At 39.7% G+C, this 16,923-nt stretch overlaps 1 protein-coding gene across 2 annotated transcripts in view; it reads right to left on the bottom strand.

Moving 5' to 3' along the window:
• Positions 1–16,923, bottom strand: part of LRCH1 (leucine-rich repeats and calponin homology (CH) domain containing 1) — a 93,375-nt gene that overhangs the window by 30,225 nt on the left and 46,227 nt on the right. For both annotated transcript variants that reach the window (XM_011973579.1, XM_011973588.1), the window contains exons 8-13: positions 16,563–16,687; positions 12,186–12,253; positions 10,070–10,156; positions 6,163–6,252; positions 6,015–6,051; positions 90–143 (exon numbers count right to left, since the gene is read on the bottom strand). In XM_011973579.1, coding sequence (XP_011828969.1) covers positions 90–143; positions 6,015–6,051; positions 6,163–6,252; positions 10,070–10,156; positions 12,186–12,253; positions 16,563–16,687 — 461 coding nt within the window. The remainder of the gene's footprint in view (positions 1–89; positions 144–6,014; positions 6,052–6,162; positions 6,253–10,069; positions 10,157–12,185; positions 12,254–16,562; positions 16,688–16,923) is intronic.

Genomic DNA, 16,923 nt, shown 5'->3' with positions numbered 1-16,923 from the left:
CAAGTCTTAGATTATATATTTCTGTAAAAGATATTCCAATCCAGCCATCAAGAAACACCTCACCTTCCATGAATCTTCAAGAAACTTACCTCATTTGGAGAATACTGGCTCCCATTACTCTGTAATGTTAGATCACTTTGCACCTTAAAAAAGAAGAAAACAGCATGGTATGTTCCATTAGACTGTGAGACTGTTGAGGCAAAAACGGCATCTTTCTTACTGCCATCATGTCCCCAGTCCATGGGTACACAATGTATATCTGTTGAATTAGTTAGTGTGTTCAGTAGTTAGGTAGACCATACTCATATGTTCTGAAAACATGCAGCTGTATTCATAGAAAAATACATCTAAAGTATTATACAAACTAAGATAAAGAATTTCCCAGAGCAAGGAGTTCACTCCAAAATATCTGTGGATGTCAGCTTACCTTGCTAGGTGACCAAGCTGCCTGCTGGTTCCCATCCTCATTTTAATTATGGTTTTTAGAAATGGCTCAAGGTAGTACTTCCTAAATATGCAGAATCACATTGGGAGCATTCAATAAATACACGTCTGGACCCCAAATTAACTGGGCAAATCTCATGTTGTCAGTTCAACATCAGATTACTTTGGCAACTACCGGTTAAGAGAAAAAATTACAAATTTCTTTTTCTGTCATAAAATGTGCAGGATTTATAACTGGTCATGGAGAAAAGTCAAGATGACATCCTGATTTCCAGCAGGAATGACTGGGTAGATGGTAGCATCACTGAATACCACGGAGAACACAGGAGCAGTTTAAGAAGAAGTTGATAGTTATCAGCTTAGCTATGTAGAGAAAGAGAAATCTGTGGGGCATGGAGATAAAATCTGACTGCTGGGGTACAGGGGGGAACTTGAGGCATGAGCTACAGGTTTCGAAGTCATTATTATATATGGGGTGCCTGAGTCCACAAGGTGACCAGATGGTCCAGAGAGACAGTGTAGAAGTTGAGGAACAGTGGCTGAGAGCAAAATCTTGTAAAACCAGCATGAAAGGGACACATAGAAACAAGTGGCCCACAAGGGACGCACTCTAGTTTCTTACCCAGATCTGCCTTCTTTGTAAGGTAGTCAAGAACCCCCTGATCCTCCCTGATAAAAAATTGGGTGTTAGCTTATATAAATACCTTCATATATGCCACCAAATTATTGTACATTTAAGATGCCTATTCCTATTCATTGTTGAGGAGTGCTATTTACAAACCTTCCCACCTTTGACACAAATCCAAGAGGAAACCATAATTTTAGAATGAAATGTCACTAATGTCCCTAATTCAATTAAATGGCTTTGTTAGAGTTGCTAACAAGTAACTTCAGGTTTGATTCTTTCTATAAGCAATTTCTTTCCTCTAGTTTGCCCTATCATCTCCCAGACCCTTCCCCGTTCGATATTATTTATGTATGAGCCATGCAATTTGCAATTCTTCCTGCATGGATGACAGTGCCACCCACACTTGATGTGGACAGTCACGTAAAGTATGTTTAAAGTCAGATCACGTGATGTGCCACCAATTACAAACCGCTTCATAATCCCGGCCTCCCCTTTCCGTGTGGCTCACAGAGAGCTGATTCCCCATAGCCACGTTGTCTTCCTCAACATAGCTCCTGGCTACAGGGCCAAACCCCAAAATGCCCAAAGTCTAAGTTTACTTTCCTCTCCTTAAACTCTACCCCTTCCCCAGTGTCCCTGAGCACCTAAAACAAGCTCAGGACTGCAGACCATCTTATTTCTTCTGTAAATTTTTCAACATCTAAATCCTCTTACTCCCACAATTAAAAAAAATTAATTAAAGTGAGGGCAACTTCAGAGCCTTCATCTTCCAGTCCTTTACACAAAAACAAGGCTGAATCTAGCACAGGCACTCAACAAATACTGGCGGATCAATATAGGACTATGCTGAAAGATGTTACTTTCTGCTTGAATGAGACAGAAGAATACAAAAATAACCAAATCATAAGTAAAGATCATATTTTAGCTCTATATAATCCTTATCACTGGCCCTGTGAATTCACTACTCTCTTTTCTTTTCCTTGTGACTTCCTTTTTCCATCAGAGCCAGCTATTCCCCCTCCGTTTTTAAAATCATAGAAATGTGTCTGCCAAGGACAGATAATTGCCCTACAGAAGGAAAACAAGGAGTGAGAATTCCTTATGCCAAATACTCCTCCTTCAACCAAAAGAAAAAAAAAATAAACCTTATGTTAAAATAACACAAAACATTGTAAGTTGGAGATAGAATAAAAGTATCTTCTTTTTTGTTGTTGTTGTTGAGGTTTTCTGTCTTCGAGGGACTCCTGAAATCATGGACACAGGTATATGTGTTTTTAAAACTATGAGAGTGAAAGTTCAAAGACATTTTAAGTAGCATGATAAAATAAAGGTGCTAAGGAAGGTTGGACCTGGTACATTCTGTGAGTACAGAGGAGTAATACAATCTGCCCAATTAGAGCAGAAAATTCACTCTGGAGGCAAAGGTGCAGTAGCTGGCTGGGAGGCCCTCACAGCACTGAGCACAGAGCCTGTGCAGAGCTGTAGCTCGACACCTATGGGCTTAATGGCCTGGCTGATGGAACAAACAGACTCATCATTAGAGGGAAACCTGGGTGGGCCCAACTGACCGAATGATTGATATATGACTTGGAAGTCAAGTTTCCTACTTTAAGAGGGTATTAGGCTTTTCCACATAATATAATGGTAGCAAGCATGGTTAAACTTCAGGAAAAACCCATGAAGCTTTATGAGCATATGGAAAAGTGTCAGATGATTTTCAAGTTAGACAAGCACAAGGAAATGAATTTAGAGGAACATAATATACACCTTACCTAAACAATGGAGTGTTTGCAGCTATCAGTTAAGACCCAGAGATCTGTACATCAAATAAGCAGTACACTGAAATTTTGCTTACCAAAGCCTAATCCTTACCATTTAATTTCCTATCTCTTTCTCTTTCTTCTTCCCTCCCTTCCAGAAATCCTCACTAACTACTCACTGTGTACCAGGTACAGCTGGGTCCCACTTCGAGTGAGAATGCTAAGTGTTTGTGCTATGCAATGAGAAAGACAAACAACGGGAGAAATAAAGAGGAGATCAGTAAGTAGAAATCCATTCTGAAAATCTAGAACTGACTGCAAAGATACAGTTCACCTTTGCTGATGGGAAAATGGGAGGAAACTCTACATAAAACAGTCTTGGGCTGATATTAAGGAAATGTGACATTTAAACATTCCTTCCCAAAACACCAAAATGTTTAATATCAGTAGCAATATTCTAATAACCATTGGAATTGTGTAGTTAGTAAATCAGTGCATGTATTGCTATTAGATTAAAAGATGGGATGAGGCTAGGTGCGGTGGCTCATGCCTATAATCCCAGCACTTTGGGAGGCCGAGGTGGGTGGATCACCTGAGGTCAGGAGTTTGAGACCAGCCTGGCCAACATGGCGAAACTCTGTCTCTACTAAAAGTACCAAAATTAGCCGGGCATGGTGGCAGGTGCCTGTAATCCCAGCTACTCAGGAGGCTGAGGCAGGAGAATTGCTTGAACCCGGTAGGTGGAGGTTGCAGTGAGCTGAGATTGTGCCACTGCATTCAACCTGGGCGACAAGAACGAGACTCTGTCTCAAAAAAAAACAAAACAAAACAAACAAACAAAAAATTACAATAAATTTAAAAGAAGATGGGATGAAAACTAGACCTAGACAAAACTATGAACTGGGCTCAGTCTATATTTAGTATATACCCATCCCTTATTCCTTCCATACCCATTCACATTATTGGAAGCATTGCTCATGCACACATAAGTATCATGGCTGCTCTTCTTCTGCCAAGATCTGCTCTGAAGAAAACATTTGATGCAGTCAGGCACCTCTAAGGTTTGTAAGCATGACAAGACTTAGTGTTGCCACTAGTCCACAGCATGAAGAGGCAATATACTGCAGTAGGAAAGCAGGACCAAGCCTTTTACATGTAAGTGACCTGGCCAGTCACTTGATCTTGAGCTTCAAATCCTGCATCGTCACTCAGGTATGATAACTCCCACTTTTCACTTATACCTTATCTAGAATCTAAACTCGTAAGTGTAGAAGCTCTGTGTCTTTAATGCTACTTTCTCAGTGTCCAGAGTGGTGCTTGAGACATGGGAGGCAATCGACGAATATTTGTTGAAGAAATGAAATAACGGTAACTTATGTAATATACAAAGCACATGGTCTGGCATGTAGGAATACTTCCTTTTTTAAAAAAAAATCAGGAATTATACATTTTAGAAGACAAAATTATTGCAATGACCATCCAACTGTGTATTAAAAATGCAGGGGATATATCTTTATTCTACAAGTTTTGTGTCTTTCTTGTGCTCCTGAAATCACGTAAACAGGTGGCCATCTGCTATTTTACTAGACTCAAAAGTGGGTCTACAGCTGGATGCTAAGATGGTCTTGAACTATCTCATCACAGACTGCTTGTTAGCTGCAATGAAAAATAAAACCGCAATTACACGGTGGAGAAATGGAGTCATATCTTGATGGGGTGATCAAATTAACATCACCAAAGAGGGACAGATGGACATAGTGTGGCACCAAATTACAGGCTCACACCTGTAATCCCAGCACTTTGAGAGGCTGAGGAGGAAGGATCGCTTGAAACCAGCAGTTTGAGACTAACCTGGGCAACAAATCGAGATCTTATCTCTACAAAAAAATAAAATTAAATTTTAAAAAATTATTTCCAGATAAGAAGCTAAAAAAGAAGTTAAGTCTGCACAGAACCAAAATCACCTCAAAGGAAGGACCTGATGAAATGGGTTCGAGGAGACTGCAAATAAAAGACTTCCAATGTCCCACTATCAGGTAATTCAATGATGCCTCCACCCAGGGAAGAGGTGGTACAGTAATTCTGTTTAAAGACCACACCAATAACAATAATAGAAAGGCAAACTAATAGCTAACATTTAGATATTCTATATTATGTGACATTTTCTGAATCAAAATTCCTAATTCAATCTTTACAATAGGTATTATGATCCCAGTTACAGTAATGAATGTTGAGAGAGGTTAATTAAGTTCCCCACAGTTAGCCAGTCTTTGAGATGGGACTGACACCTAATATAATTCCAAGTCACTGCACTTAACAATGAAACCACACTCTCTAGCAACATGGCTTTTCCTTTTATAGTGACACTTCCTTTTTCCTTATTTCTTTAACACAGAGACAAAGTTAAGCGTGTGAAACCGCTTTACTATAGTACATGTGCAAATACCTCAGTGGGGCATCAACTGTTGGTACACAATCTTGGTACCTAAATTAGCCATTCTAAATCCATTCAGGAAATGGGTTGTAACCTATGTTTCACTCCCAGATCACCAGCTCAAACTTATCTCTCTCTGACTGGGGTAACATTCTCGCTTTGAGACATTCTAAGCTCATCTCTAGTTTTATGTCAAAACTGCTTTCGTTACAGCCACCCACATTTCACTCCATGTAACTCTACCGAACCCATCCTTAACCTGTCTTCAAATATCCCCACCAGTTTCTCTTTATGATATTCTTTTAATCCTCCTCGACATTCTCAAGACATTTATTCTTGTCTTTCAGGTGTTTTCTAGCTAATTTCCATCTGGCCAATTCCCAGATTTTTTCTTGGCACTAAAATCTACATTGAACAGTCCTCCTCCAGGTTCCGACACACAGGTAGATTCCCTATGTATTTTAGTTGCCATCGCTTGATTCAGCAAGATGATCTGAGGTAAAAAAATCTACAGAATCCAATAGAAATAGCCAACTCTCATCTTTAACAGAGGGTGAGGTAGAGTAGAAAAGCAGAACTAAAGAGGCAAACGTACAAACAAGTTGAAAAATGTGTCCTGAACAAATCTGAATATCGGCCTCATTAATAAAGATGTTTCACTCCCTGACAAATCTTTACAGAATGTGGTGGCCAGTATTCCATGGCAAAATATTGCACAGAGTTCTGGTGAATCCACCAGCAGCCTTACCTCACATACTGGAGATGTTTCCAGCTGTATTTGACCACTGTGGGAACAAGGAAAGAAAAAAAAAAGATATAAAGTGAAATTTAAAGCATAAAAATATCAATGTATTATAAAAAGAGAAAATATAATTTGTTATAAAAGGTAAGCATACTTCAGTGCAGAATCTTGTAATTCTAAGGCTTCTGCTGATCCCATAGGATATAGGTTTAAAACACTTCTCTCTGTAATATCTGTGCTCAATCTAAACAGTAGGAAAAAAAGATATTCGTAAATTTATTAAACTTTTATTTTTAATAAATTCTATTGGTCTTATTCAGTTCAAATTTTTAATGTACTAAAAAGTTATGTTTATCTTTAGGGTTAAGCGAGGAAAAGTTTATGACAGAAATTTCAAAGTGCATGGTATTTTCCCACCATATGCCAAAATATAATATTCCACCTGCTATTGGTAATACAATCCAACTTGTTTATAATATAATTGTAATTCCTAATGAAATCAAAATTTTCAGAGGTAGTATAGCATATACTCAATTTTATTTTAGAACTTTATGAATTTACAGAAGCAAGTCAAATTGCTGAGAGTATTACATTATAGTATATGTACCAATGGCATTTGGTTTTAATAGGGAGATATACATTGTATCTCTCACTTAAAAAAATCACAAGCAATTTGATATACATTTTTACTTCTGAAATAGTCTCACATAGTTTCTAAATTTCTGCTATTTTAAGAGATGAAGTTTTTTTTTTCTTAAAGACCTATAAAGCCAGGAATTTCTGTAAGTTATATAAAAGTTATAAAGTCATCTTAAACAGGGGTGCGTTTATATTACAGAGGCCTGTGAAAATGCTATCAAACTAACAATCAGAAGGCCTTGAGAGAAGAAGCCAAGATAAAGACAGAACAGCAATAGCCAACTAAATTTTCTGACACATAAAAGGTAAACTTTTAAAATTTAATCCTACAATCAATGGCTTAACTAAAAAAGAAAAAATTCCTGGATCTATGAAATGTGAGATGAAAGAAAAAACCCAATGTGTAGGTAAACTTTTTTATTACTAATATTCAGTCCCAAAGCAGTTAGAAATAAATGACATTTTGAAGTGTCCTCTCTATATCAGAAACAAAACCAGGGCTCTTCATGACTATTATACTGGCTCACAGAAATATTATAAAATTAGATGTCATATTATAAAAATTATTTCAGGATAAATAACAATGATCTAAAGCAGCCAAAGTAGTGGATTATTTTAGAAAGACGATGAAATTCATACAAAATTTTACAACATAATATTTTGAAATAGTGCTCCATAAAGATGCGAATCAAGTATTACTTGGAAGGTTAGTTGAAACTGTTTTCTTCCACTATCTTAATATATTTCCTTCCATCTTATTTCCTTCTTAAAATCCATCTTAATATATTTCCTTCCAGTTTTTCTAAATTTCCTGCACAACTGGTACCTAATTCTATCTATATAATTGGGATCAAACATTGTGCATTTTTACATACTTTTTTACAAAAAAGTTGTACACTTTTTTAAAAGCATAAAAGCATTCTATGATATCACTAGAAACTTTAAAAAACATTATATTGGCCACATCACATTCCATCTTATCAATGAGTATAATACACTTAAAGTATCCCTAAATTGTTAGATAATTTCTTTTTCCAAATATTTGCTATTAAAAATACCTATCCCTCATTCTCTACCCCAAACTGTTCACGTCTTCTTGTCTCTTAGGATAAGTTCTTAGATTTCACTCCAAAGTTTTATATAGGTTTCTAGACTTGGTTACATACTAAGTTACTTCTGGAATGGTTTTGCCAATTTACTTCTCCACCAGTAGTTTATGTATTATTTCAAATCCTCATAACCCTAAAAGGTAGGTACTTGTCACCCCATCTTATAGATGAAGAAACGGGATGCAGAGAAGTCATATAACTTACCCAAGTTAACTGATGCTGCAGCTATGTTTAAAAAGTTTCTAGCTAATTCAAAGTCTGTTCTTTCCACAAGCCACCCTACTTCCTGATTCATTATAATGAATACATACACACATACACATGCCTACATGTACTTACATGTATGAACAACCATACACATGAATGCATACACATAAACACACATCCTTTCACTAACTGCCCTGGCTCAGGATGTAGAATTCAGCTCTTTGAACATACCTTGATTAGGTGCCTATGACATGAGCCAAATATAAGGGAGAATTAACATGAATAATCATGTTTAAACACCATCACTGCCTCCCTCTAAATATAAAATAAAATCTCTGCTCCTTAACAGCATCCAAAACGGTTGCCTGCATCATTCTACACTGTCTCTGGTGATTCTCAGTCCTGGCTGCACATCAGAAGCACTGGCTGACTCCAGTCCCCAAAGGAAGTGCCTGGTGTCTATTCTGAAAAAGTTCCACAAGTGATACTGAAGCACACTAGGATGGAGAGCCTCTGTTCTGCCTGAGATTTCCCCAACCTGGCTCCATTCATTCTGACCTTTATGCCTTTACCTAAGCTTTTCATTCAATCCAGAATTTCTCTTTTTCTTGAAATTGGCAGTCATTAAAGGTCCAGGCCATTATCCTATCCTTCAGGAAGACCAGTTCACCCATCTCCCCTTTACCTGAGGTTGGGCACTTGCTCAAGTCTATCATTTTTACCTCCACTTGAAGCACTTGAATCAATTACAGTTATTTATTTATTTATTTGTTTGTTTTATTATTATTATTATTATTATTATTATTTAGACACAGTTTTACTCTGTCACTCAGGCTGGAGTGTGGTGGCTCAATCTCGGCTCGCTGCAATCTCTGCCTCCTGAACTCAAGCGATTCTCCTACCTCAGCCTCCTGAGTAGCTGGGATTACAGGCACGCACCACTATGCCCAGCTAATTTTTGTATTATTAGCAGAGACAGGGTTTCACCATGTTGGCCAGACTGGTCTCAAACTCCTGGCCTCAAGTGATCTGCCTGCTTTGGCCTTCCAAATTGCCAGGATCACAGGCGTGAGCCACTGCGCCTGGCCCAATTACACTTATAAATAACTGCTCAAGGCAATCTCTATCCATTCTAGTTTAAATTCTCAGAAGGCAAGAGCTGTGTCTTGTCCATCTTTGCATCCCCCAAGGTACACACGGCAGATCTTCCCACACTCCAAGCACTCAATCAATGTCTGCAGAATTGAAATGTCTTTCAAATCAATTGCAAAGGATTTCCAGCTGTACTAAACTGATCCACCACTATTCTTTCAGGGCCAGAAATCATAGGTGGTATATTCTCATTAGCATTCTGGGATACACTAACCACCCTTTTCATAAATTTGCAGAACCCAGCTGGGATCGCTGCAGTGTGATTCCCGTGTTCATCATACTGTAAGACCACATCAGTTTACCAAGTCCTCTAGTTCTCTAGAGATCATGAAGTTATTACCCGATACATGAAACCTGCTATTGTTTAGCTGAAAAATATTTTGTCCATGGGAATTCCATTACTATTAGTTAAGAAAGAGAAAAATATTATCCACATATCCACTGCATGTGGTGCTTATTACTGATCAAGGCAAATTCACATTTAAAAATTATCCTGTATCCCAAATCTTTAGAAATATATTCTTCAGTTAACATATATTTGGCACTACCCCAGATAAATATACTACTACTTGATATACCAATTCTTTCCTTTTTGGAAAACGTTTTCTTTATATTTTTTATAAATCAGGGGTTTAAACTTTAAGCAATATGAAATATGTACTTTTACCATAGTTTTGTTTTCTAAGAATTATACCAAAAATTCCCATATGAATTTCGTGAGGGGTGAATGAACTCAATAAAGGGTGGTGAAAGGGGAAACTGATCTCACTCTCTCCAGAAGTTTCACTCTTTCACTTTTGCATCTTGGGAAAACAGGCAATAAACATGACTTTTGTTAGTAGCTGGACTGGGCCAAAATTATTTGTGTAGGTATTTTAGGAATGTAGACAATGTACTCAATACATTAGTACGCATTATTTACACATGAAACCTGGACCGAGGAGACATACATACCCATTGGGATCTTGCAGCAAATCTACTGCTTCTCTCAGCTGCTCGATCATTGCTATATCCATGTCCTGATCTTTGGATGAACTTATTCTGTAACATGAAACCAAGCATAAGAATGAAAATGATCAGCCAGGCATGGTGGCTCACACTTGTAATCCCAGCACTTTGGGAGGCCAAGGCAGGTAGAACACAAGGTCAGGAGATCGAGACCATCCAGGCTAACACGGTGAAACCCTGTCTCTACCAAAATTACAAAAAATTAGCCGGGCATGGTGCCGGGCACCTGTAGTCCCAGCTACTCGGGAGGCTGAGGCAGGAGAATGGCGTGAACCCGGGAGGCAGAGCTTGCAGTGAGCCGAGATCGTGCCACTGCACTCCCACCTGGGCAACAGAGCAAGACTCTGCCTCAAAAAGAAAGAAAAAAGAATGAAAATGATCAATACAACACGAATGTCATCTAATTTCTTAAAAAGCAAACTTACAAAAATCCATGTAACATATAAAAATGATTTTGACAGATTCAGTGCTATGGTGAACATGTGTTTGTACCTTGTGGGGTGGGATGCCAGAGCATGGTGGGAAGAGCCCCTGAGTAGGGGAAGCCCAGCTCTGCTGCAAAGCAGCTCACATAAGATGTTCATGCCTGTGCACCCCTAACTGCTCCTGTGCACAGTCAGGCAATGGCCTAGAGGAGAGGCTCTCACAGTTGTGCTTTACTGAGTCCCAGGAGGGTTCATGAGGGGGATCAGCTGGACGAGTCTGTACTACTTCTAGGCCTTCCAACTCCCGTTCAACCAGTTTGATTACTTTAATGCATATAGGGTTTCAGTGTGGGACAGTGGTTCTCAGTCCAAACTCTAGATGCAGCAAAATCATCTGTGGCGCTTAAAAACCATGCCAGGCCCTATACGTCCAAGTGGGTCTGACTAGGGGTTCAAATTTTATAAAGCTCTACAGATAATCCTGGTTTACAGCCAGGATTGAAAGCATTAGGTATAAGATTGAGAATGGAGTTTCCAAAACTTTATATAGTTTTAAAACAACTGCCTCTTTCCCTATGCTTCTCTGATTGTATAACCAAGTTAGGCCTCCGTGGCTCTCAGCAGCGTATCCAGTGAGTAGCTGCTAATACAGACGGTGACCAGAGAGGAACTTCCCAATGTTTTTAAAGGACAAGAGAGATTTGATCACGGCAAGCCCTTCCTGCTACAGAATGTAAGACAACAGCTTTCTCTAAGGAGAAAAGTTTTAACAATGGGATAAATCCTCACTAAGAAGAAAAACCCTACAAGGTACGATGGAGAGTCCACACCTGCCTCCCAGATGATAGAAATAAAAATCCTGGGAACAAAAACTATACTCTATACCACATAGTCCAAACTCAATTTCCCTGGACACGGTTCATTGTCTAATGGGATCACACACCCTCTCCCCTGTAAATCTTGCTAAACAAATATTTATCCACAATAGAGTAGAAGGATTATCTGTCTAGTACAAGATTCCTTGGGTTCAAATGCTGGCCCTCTGTGACCTTGCGGCAAGATAATCAATATCCCTGTGCCTCAGCTTTGTCATCTGTGAAATGGGGGACAAGAACAGAACTTGTCTGTTAGGAGTGTTGTAAAGATGAAATGAGTTATGGCCTGTGAAGTATTTAGGACAATGCCTGGCACATGATGTTGAATAAATGCTAGCCCTGGCAGTTGGAAGTCTTGGGACCAGAAGTCTATGGTGTTCTCAGATCTTGAAGGGGATGACTTGGGGTAAAGAAGGAGATCAGAGCTACAGGTCACTTCAGGTTCAGCTGTTGGCTTCTTCAGGCAATTGTATGGACAGTAGAACCTCCCATCTAGAAATTCTAGCTAATTCCCTGAATCACATGACTACCCACAGCCTCAAAACAAGTAAGACTCAAGGCCAAGGAAGAGGTTTGTACTGCCCAATATCATGACAAAAAGCATCGGACAGAGAAAAACTGTCAACTTCTTATCAATATTGTAAGAATATCAGCGTGCCCACAGAAAAGCAGGTCAAAATTCTATCACAACAGAACTGCCAGTCTGCTTGCAAAGTGGATTTTAGAGTGATGATGGCTCATAACCGAGGCCTTGGTACTCACATGCCCTCGGTTTGCCAGTGTACATCCTCTTCTATCCGTAACAGCTCTTCACAGTCTTCTGTCCTTGCCTGTGGACAAAACACACAGGGTTCCTGAAAACCACTGGCTACTCCTCAGTAGTCAGGAGCCAAAACCTGCCCAGCCCATGTTTATAACAGTGTTATTCACAATAGCCAAAAGCTGGAAACAAGCCGAACAGCCATCTATGGAGGGATGGATAAACAAAATCTGGTACGTACATGCACTAGAATGTCACTCAGCCTTAGAAAGGGCAAAGTTCTCACGCGTGCCATACACACAGATAAACCTTGAGGACATTATGCTACGTGCAATAAGCCAGTCACAAAAACACAAATACTGTACTGATTACACTTATATGAGGTGTACACCGTAATCAAATTCATCCAGACAGAGAGTAGAATGCTTGCTGCCAGGGGCTGCCAGGAGGGAACGAGGGACTTGTTATTGAAAGGGTACACAGGGTCAGTTCTCTAGATCAGAAGAGTTCTGGAGATAGGCTGCACCACGTGAATGTAGTTAAAACACTCTGAACTACGTGTACATTTAAAAAATGGCTAAGGTGGTACATTTTGTAAGTATTTTCCCATAATTAAACATTCTTTAATTTTAAAAAATGTGGCCCAGGACCACAGCATCTGTTAACTTATCATCAGAAATTTAAAGCTTCACCGGATTTCCTGTTGCGCTTTTAGCACCTCCTTGTATTGCGAGATCCCTCTACTGGGCTTGTGGGTCACCTGTAAAGATGCACTCTAGTGTTTGTGACAGCAGGGATGTGTGTGTGAGTGTGCACGCATATGTGTGCAGTGGGGAAAAGAGAAAGTATAAAATTCTTAACAGAAAAGTGCTTCCGATTGTATCTAATAGTTTTCATGTGTACAACACCCAGAATTCACTCAAATGTTCTCCCTGCACCGTCACCCCACTTTTTCCCAAAGCGGCACTAGTGGCACTGGCTATTTAGAAAGGCAAGTCCCACCGTGAGCCTTCCACAGGCCTCCTTGCATGTTCATCTCTGACACAGAGAAACGCTGCTTTAACGCAGCTGATGGCTAGAACGAAAGCCAACCTGAATAGGGCCACATTTTCCTGGCTAGGAGAGAACACCAGCCAAAAGGACCACTATTTGTGTCAAGGTTCTGGCATATCATTAACTAACTCGGGACTAGCCAGTCCTTCAGATGTGTTGTTAGGACAAGACTTTTCTCGAAGACATGGCTAGCTGCCCAGTGCTAGACTCTGGCTGGGAACACACTTGGACTTTTTCTATGGTGGTTACACTTTTCACGTACAATACAGTCAATGCATAAATGACTGTGCTACTCTCCACACTCCAAATGACAGAAAAATTCATGGGTAAAATATACTACCAGAAATGACCAAGACAACATGTTCTTATTTTGTTTTGTTGGGTTTCAACCATAGGAACAATGGGTATTTCTTTTTGATTTTTTGTTTCAAAACTATAAGTAGCCAAGAGTATAAAATGTCTCTTTTTTCACTAGGCAAAACAGGCTTACTGGGTGGCTTTTGCTAAGTTAAATGGTTATACAGTTGACCCTCATTATCTGTGGATTCTGCATTTGTGAGTTTGCCTATTCACTAACATGCATTTTTAGTTCCAAAACCAGTATTCGTGCCGCTCTGGAGGTCATCTGCAAACATCTGCAGAGAGGTAAAAAAATTTGAGGCCCAGGACATGTATGTTCCCAGATGAGGTGGAACAAGGTGACACTCTGCCTTCTTCTTTCGGCTCTCTTACTGCAAATAAGTGTCCTTTTTCACAGTCTAGTTAGTGCCATGTTTTCACACTGTTGTGTTTTTTGTTGGTGATTTCACTTTAAAATAGCCCCGAACATAGTGCTGAAGTGCTGCCTCGTGTTCAGAAGCCCAAGGAAGTTGTGATGTCCCTTACAGAGGACAATACGTGTGTTAGACAAGCTTCCTTTGGGCATGAGTTACGGTGCTGCTGGTTGTAATGTTCATCAAACAATATATGTTAAATAAGGTATGGTTGCAATGTTCATCAAAACAATATGTATTAAATAAGGTATCTTTAAACAGAAATACACACAAATCAAGGTTATGTGTTGATTGGTTGACAAAAATGTAGTGACCAGAGGCTTGCAGGAACGCAGCCCTCTATTTCCCCAATGAGTGATGGTTCAGTATTGGATAATTTAATATGCACAGTGATGTCACACAATATAACTGCTGTGAATAATGAAAATTGACTGTGGTTGCAAAGGTCCAAGATGCTTATTCCGTAAAGAAAACAGGATTATGCAAAGCACAGAACTCTGTTTTTTGAGAAAGGGTCTCATTCTTTCACCCAGGTTGGAGTGCAGTGGTGCAATCATGGCTCAATGAAGACTCACTCTGCTAAACTCAAGTGATCTTCCCTCCTCAGCGTCCTGAGTAGCTGAGACTCAAGGAACACACCACCACATCCAGCTAGTTTTTGTTTTTTTGTAGAGATGGAGTCTTAGTATGTTGCCCAGGCTGGTCTTGAACTCCTGGGCTCAAGTGATCCTCCTGCCTCAGCCTCCCAAAGTGGGGGATTACAGGTGTGAGCCACTGTGCCAGGCCAAGCACAGGTTGAAAGACTTAAAGTTGACGGACATCGAGCCTAATATGGGTCTGATTTTCAATGCACAATTTTTCCTTAACTTGTTGTAGATGTTTGTTTATTTTATCATTAGCATTTTTCTTTTGATTTTCCAAGAGAAGTATCTTCCAGAAAGCATTTGCCAAGTTGACTTCCACACCCCTATCTGCTCCTCCAGTTTCCATCTACAGGACCCATTCTGTAGAGCAGCCATTTCCATGAAGTCCTTGAAATCTCTGAATCCAGGGAAATTTGCTTTTCTGAAACAATACGCTTTATTTTTACTAACTGCTTTGTTTCCTCTAGAACTTAAACGGGGACATCTTCTTAACACATTCTTCAGGGTTTCCATCTTTACCTTAGATTCTTAACTTAAGAAGAACGCTTGATACACTCCAATTTTCACATTTTCATGGAAGAATCGTCCCACAGAGCTGAGAGATACGGTCTAAGCTGGGGAAGCCTTGTAGAACCAGGGGCCTGAGAGTAATGTCATTATATTTGTACTTTAGAAAAATGTTTGGTGGCAGAATATAGAGAGAGTGTGAGTGTGTGTGTGTGTGTGTGTACACACATGCATGCATGCAAAGGGGGTACAGCATTGAGTAAGAAGTGGAGTGGGTGGGGTGGTGCCTCAAGTAATCAAAGTGAGAAACTATGAGGCTCAAATGAAGCAATGTCAAGGGAGACAAGGGACAAAAACAAGGCAATGGGTGTGACCTATTTTAAAACAAGAATGTATGGATTAATGACATTAAATACAGAGAGTAAAGAGTTAAGGCTCTGTGTTTTATCCTTCTATACAACTTCTGTAATCTAGAAACATATGTCAGGTTCATTATTTTTATCTTGAGGCCATAAACATGTCCTGAGCACACCAAGGTCTCCTACAGTGTAAAATTCAGCTGTTTTCCTCTCCACTTCCTTGAAGGTGATGCCCAAAGATGTTCATTTAGGCTGGTTCCAGCCATCAGGACACAATGCTCAGAAAATAAGGATGAGTACTTAGGGATCCCATTCTTGGCTTCAGCATAATAACTCAGAAGTTACCTCAGAGCCACAGTGAATCCGAATTTTACAAAAACAATAATCTTTATGATTCTTGGGCACCACAACCTGAACCAAAAGGGCTGGCAGAAACATACCAAGCACCTACTCATGTTGTGAAGTGGAACCTTCACTATCCGCTTCAGTAAAGCGCTAGTTTTTCTCTCCTCCCTGTGTTGCTACTAAGATGAAGGCTTTCCTGACAACTCGGCAACTTTGCCTGCCCTTTCAATGCCTCAGGGCACCTACAAAAGTTCAGGAATAAGTGTCCTCAGAGAGATCTTTCCAAAAAGGAAAGACATTCATTTCTCAATTTTGAAAGTCTCCACTTTTGTCTTTACACTATAAATATACTCCCAAGAAAAGGATTTACCTAGAACATGTTGAAAAGAATGTGAAACTATTTCAGCTTTTACTGCATGGTAATGGTCACACTAATGAGTCTGCCAATTTGCACGACGCACTGAGTAGCGGAAAGAAAATCAGATCCATAAACAGACAGATGGAGGGGCACACAGGGCAGGGACCAGCTCCTCACATGGGCCAATAGACAGGCTGAGCGCTGAGATGTTTGGAAGGCTTCAGGGAGGGTGCAGCAAGCTGGACGTTGAAGGGGATGGATTGGCAACCTTGAACATAAATTGTAAGGTGCCAAACAGAAGGAAATGAGTAAAAAACATAGTTGATCCTGAAAATCTTGCCTTATAGTTCATAAATTCCGAATGGAGACCATCTGCTCTATCAGTAAACTGGTCTCTTTCTTCTCCTGAGTTAGTGCTGTCACCCAAAAGGGAAGGCTCCGGTTGAAATTCCTGATGAAATTCTCCTGTTAGGAAAATATAGAGAGAGACAGAAAGCATGATTTCTTGAACAGAAGAGCAAAACACAGCTGATCTTCAAATATCATCTAGTCACTACAAGTCTTCGGTGTTCCCCATGAAGAAGGTATATGAAAAACCCAAGTTTTCTCTTCCCTGTAGGGAGGAAAAGATAAAAGTAAAATAACCCCAGAAAGCCCCAAACTGAACTTAAAAAGTCAAGGCCTCTCTGGGCTTAGTTCCC

This window comes from Mandrillus leucophaeus, unplaced genomic scaffold (assembly GCF_000951045.1).
Source record: "Mandrillus leucophaeus isolate KB7577 unplaced genomic scaffold, Mleu.le_1.0 Scaffold1002, whole genome shotgun sequence".
Taxonomy (NCBI): domain Eukaryota; kingdom Metazoa; phylum Chordata; class Mammalia; order Primates; family Cercopithecidae; genus Mandrillus; species Mandrillus leucophaeus.
The sequence above is the reverse complement of the archived record's forward strand: the minus strand, read 5'-3'. Positions and strand labels throughout refer to the sequence as shown.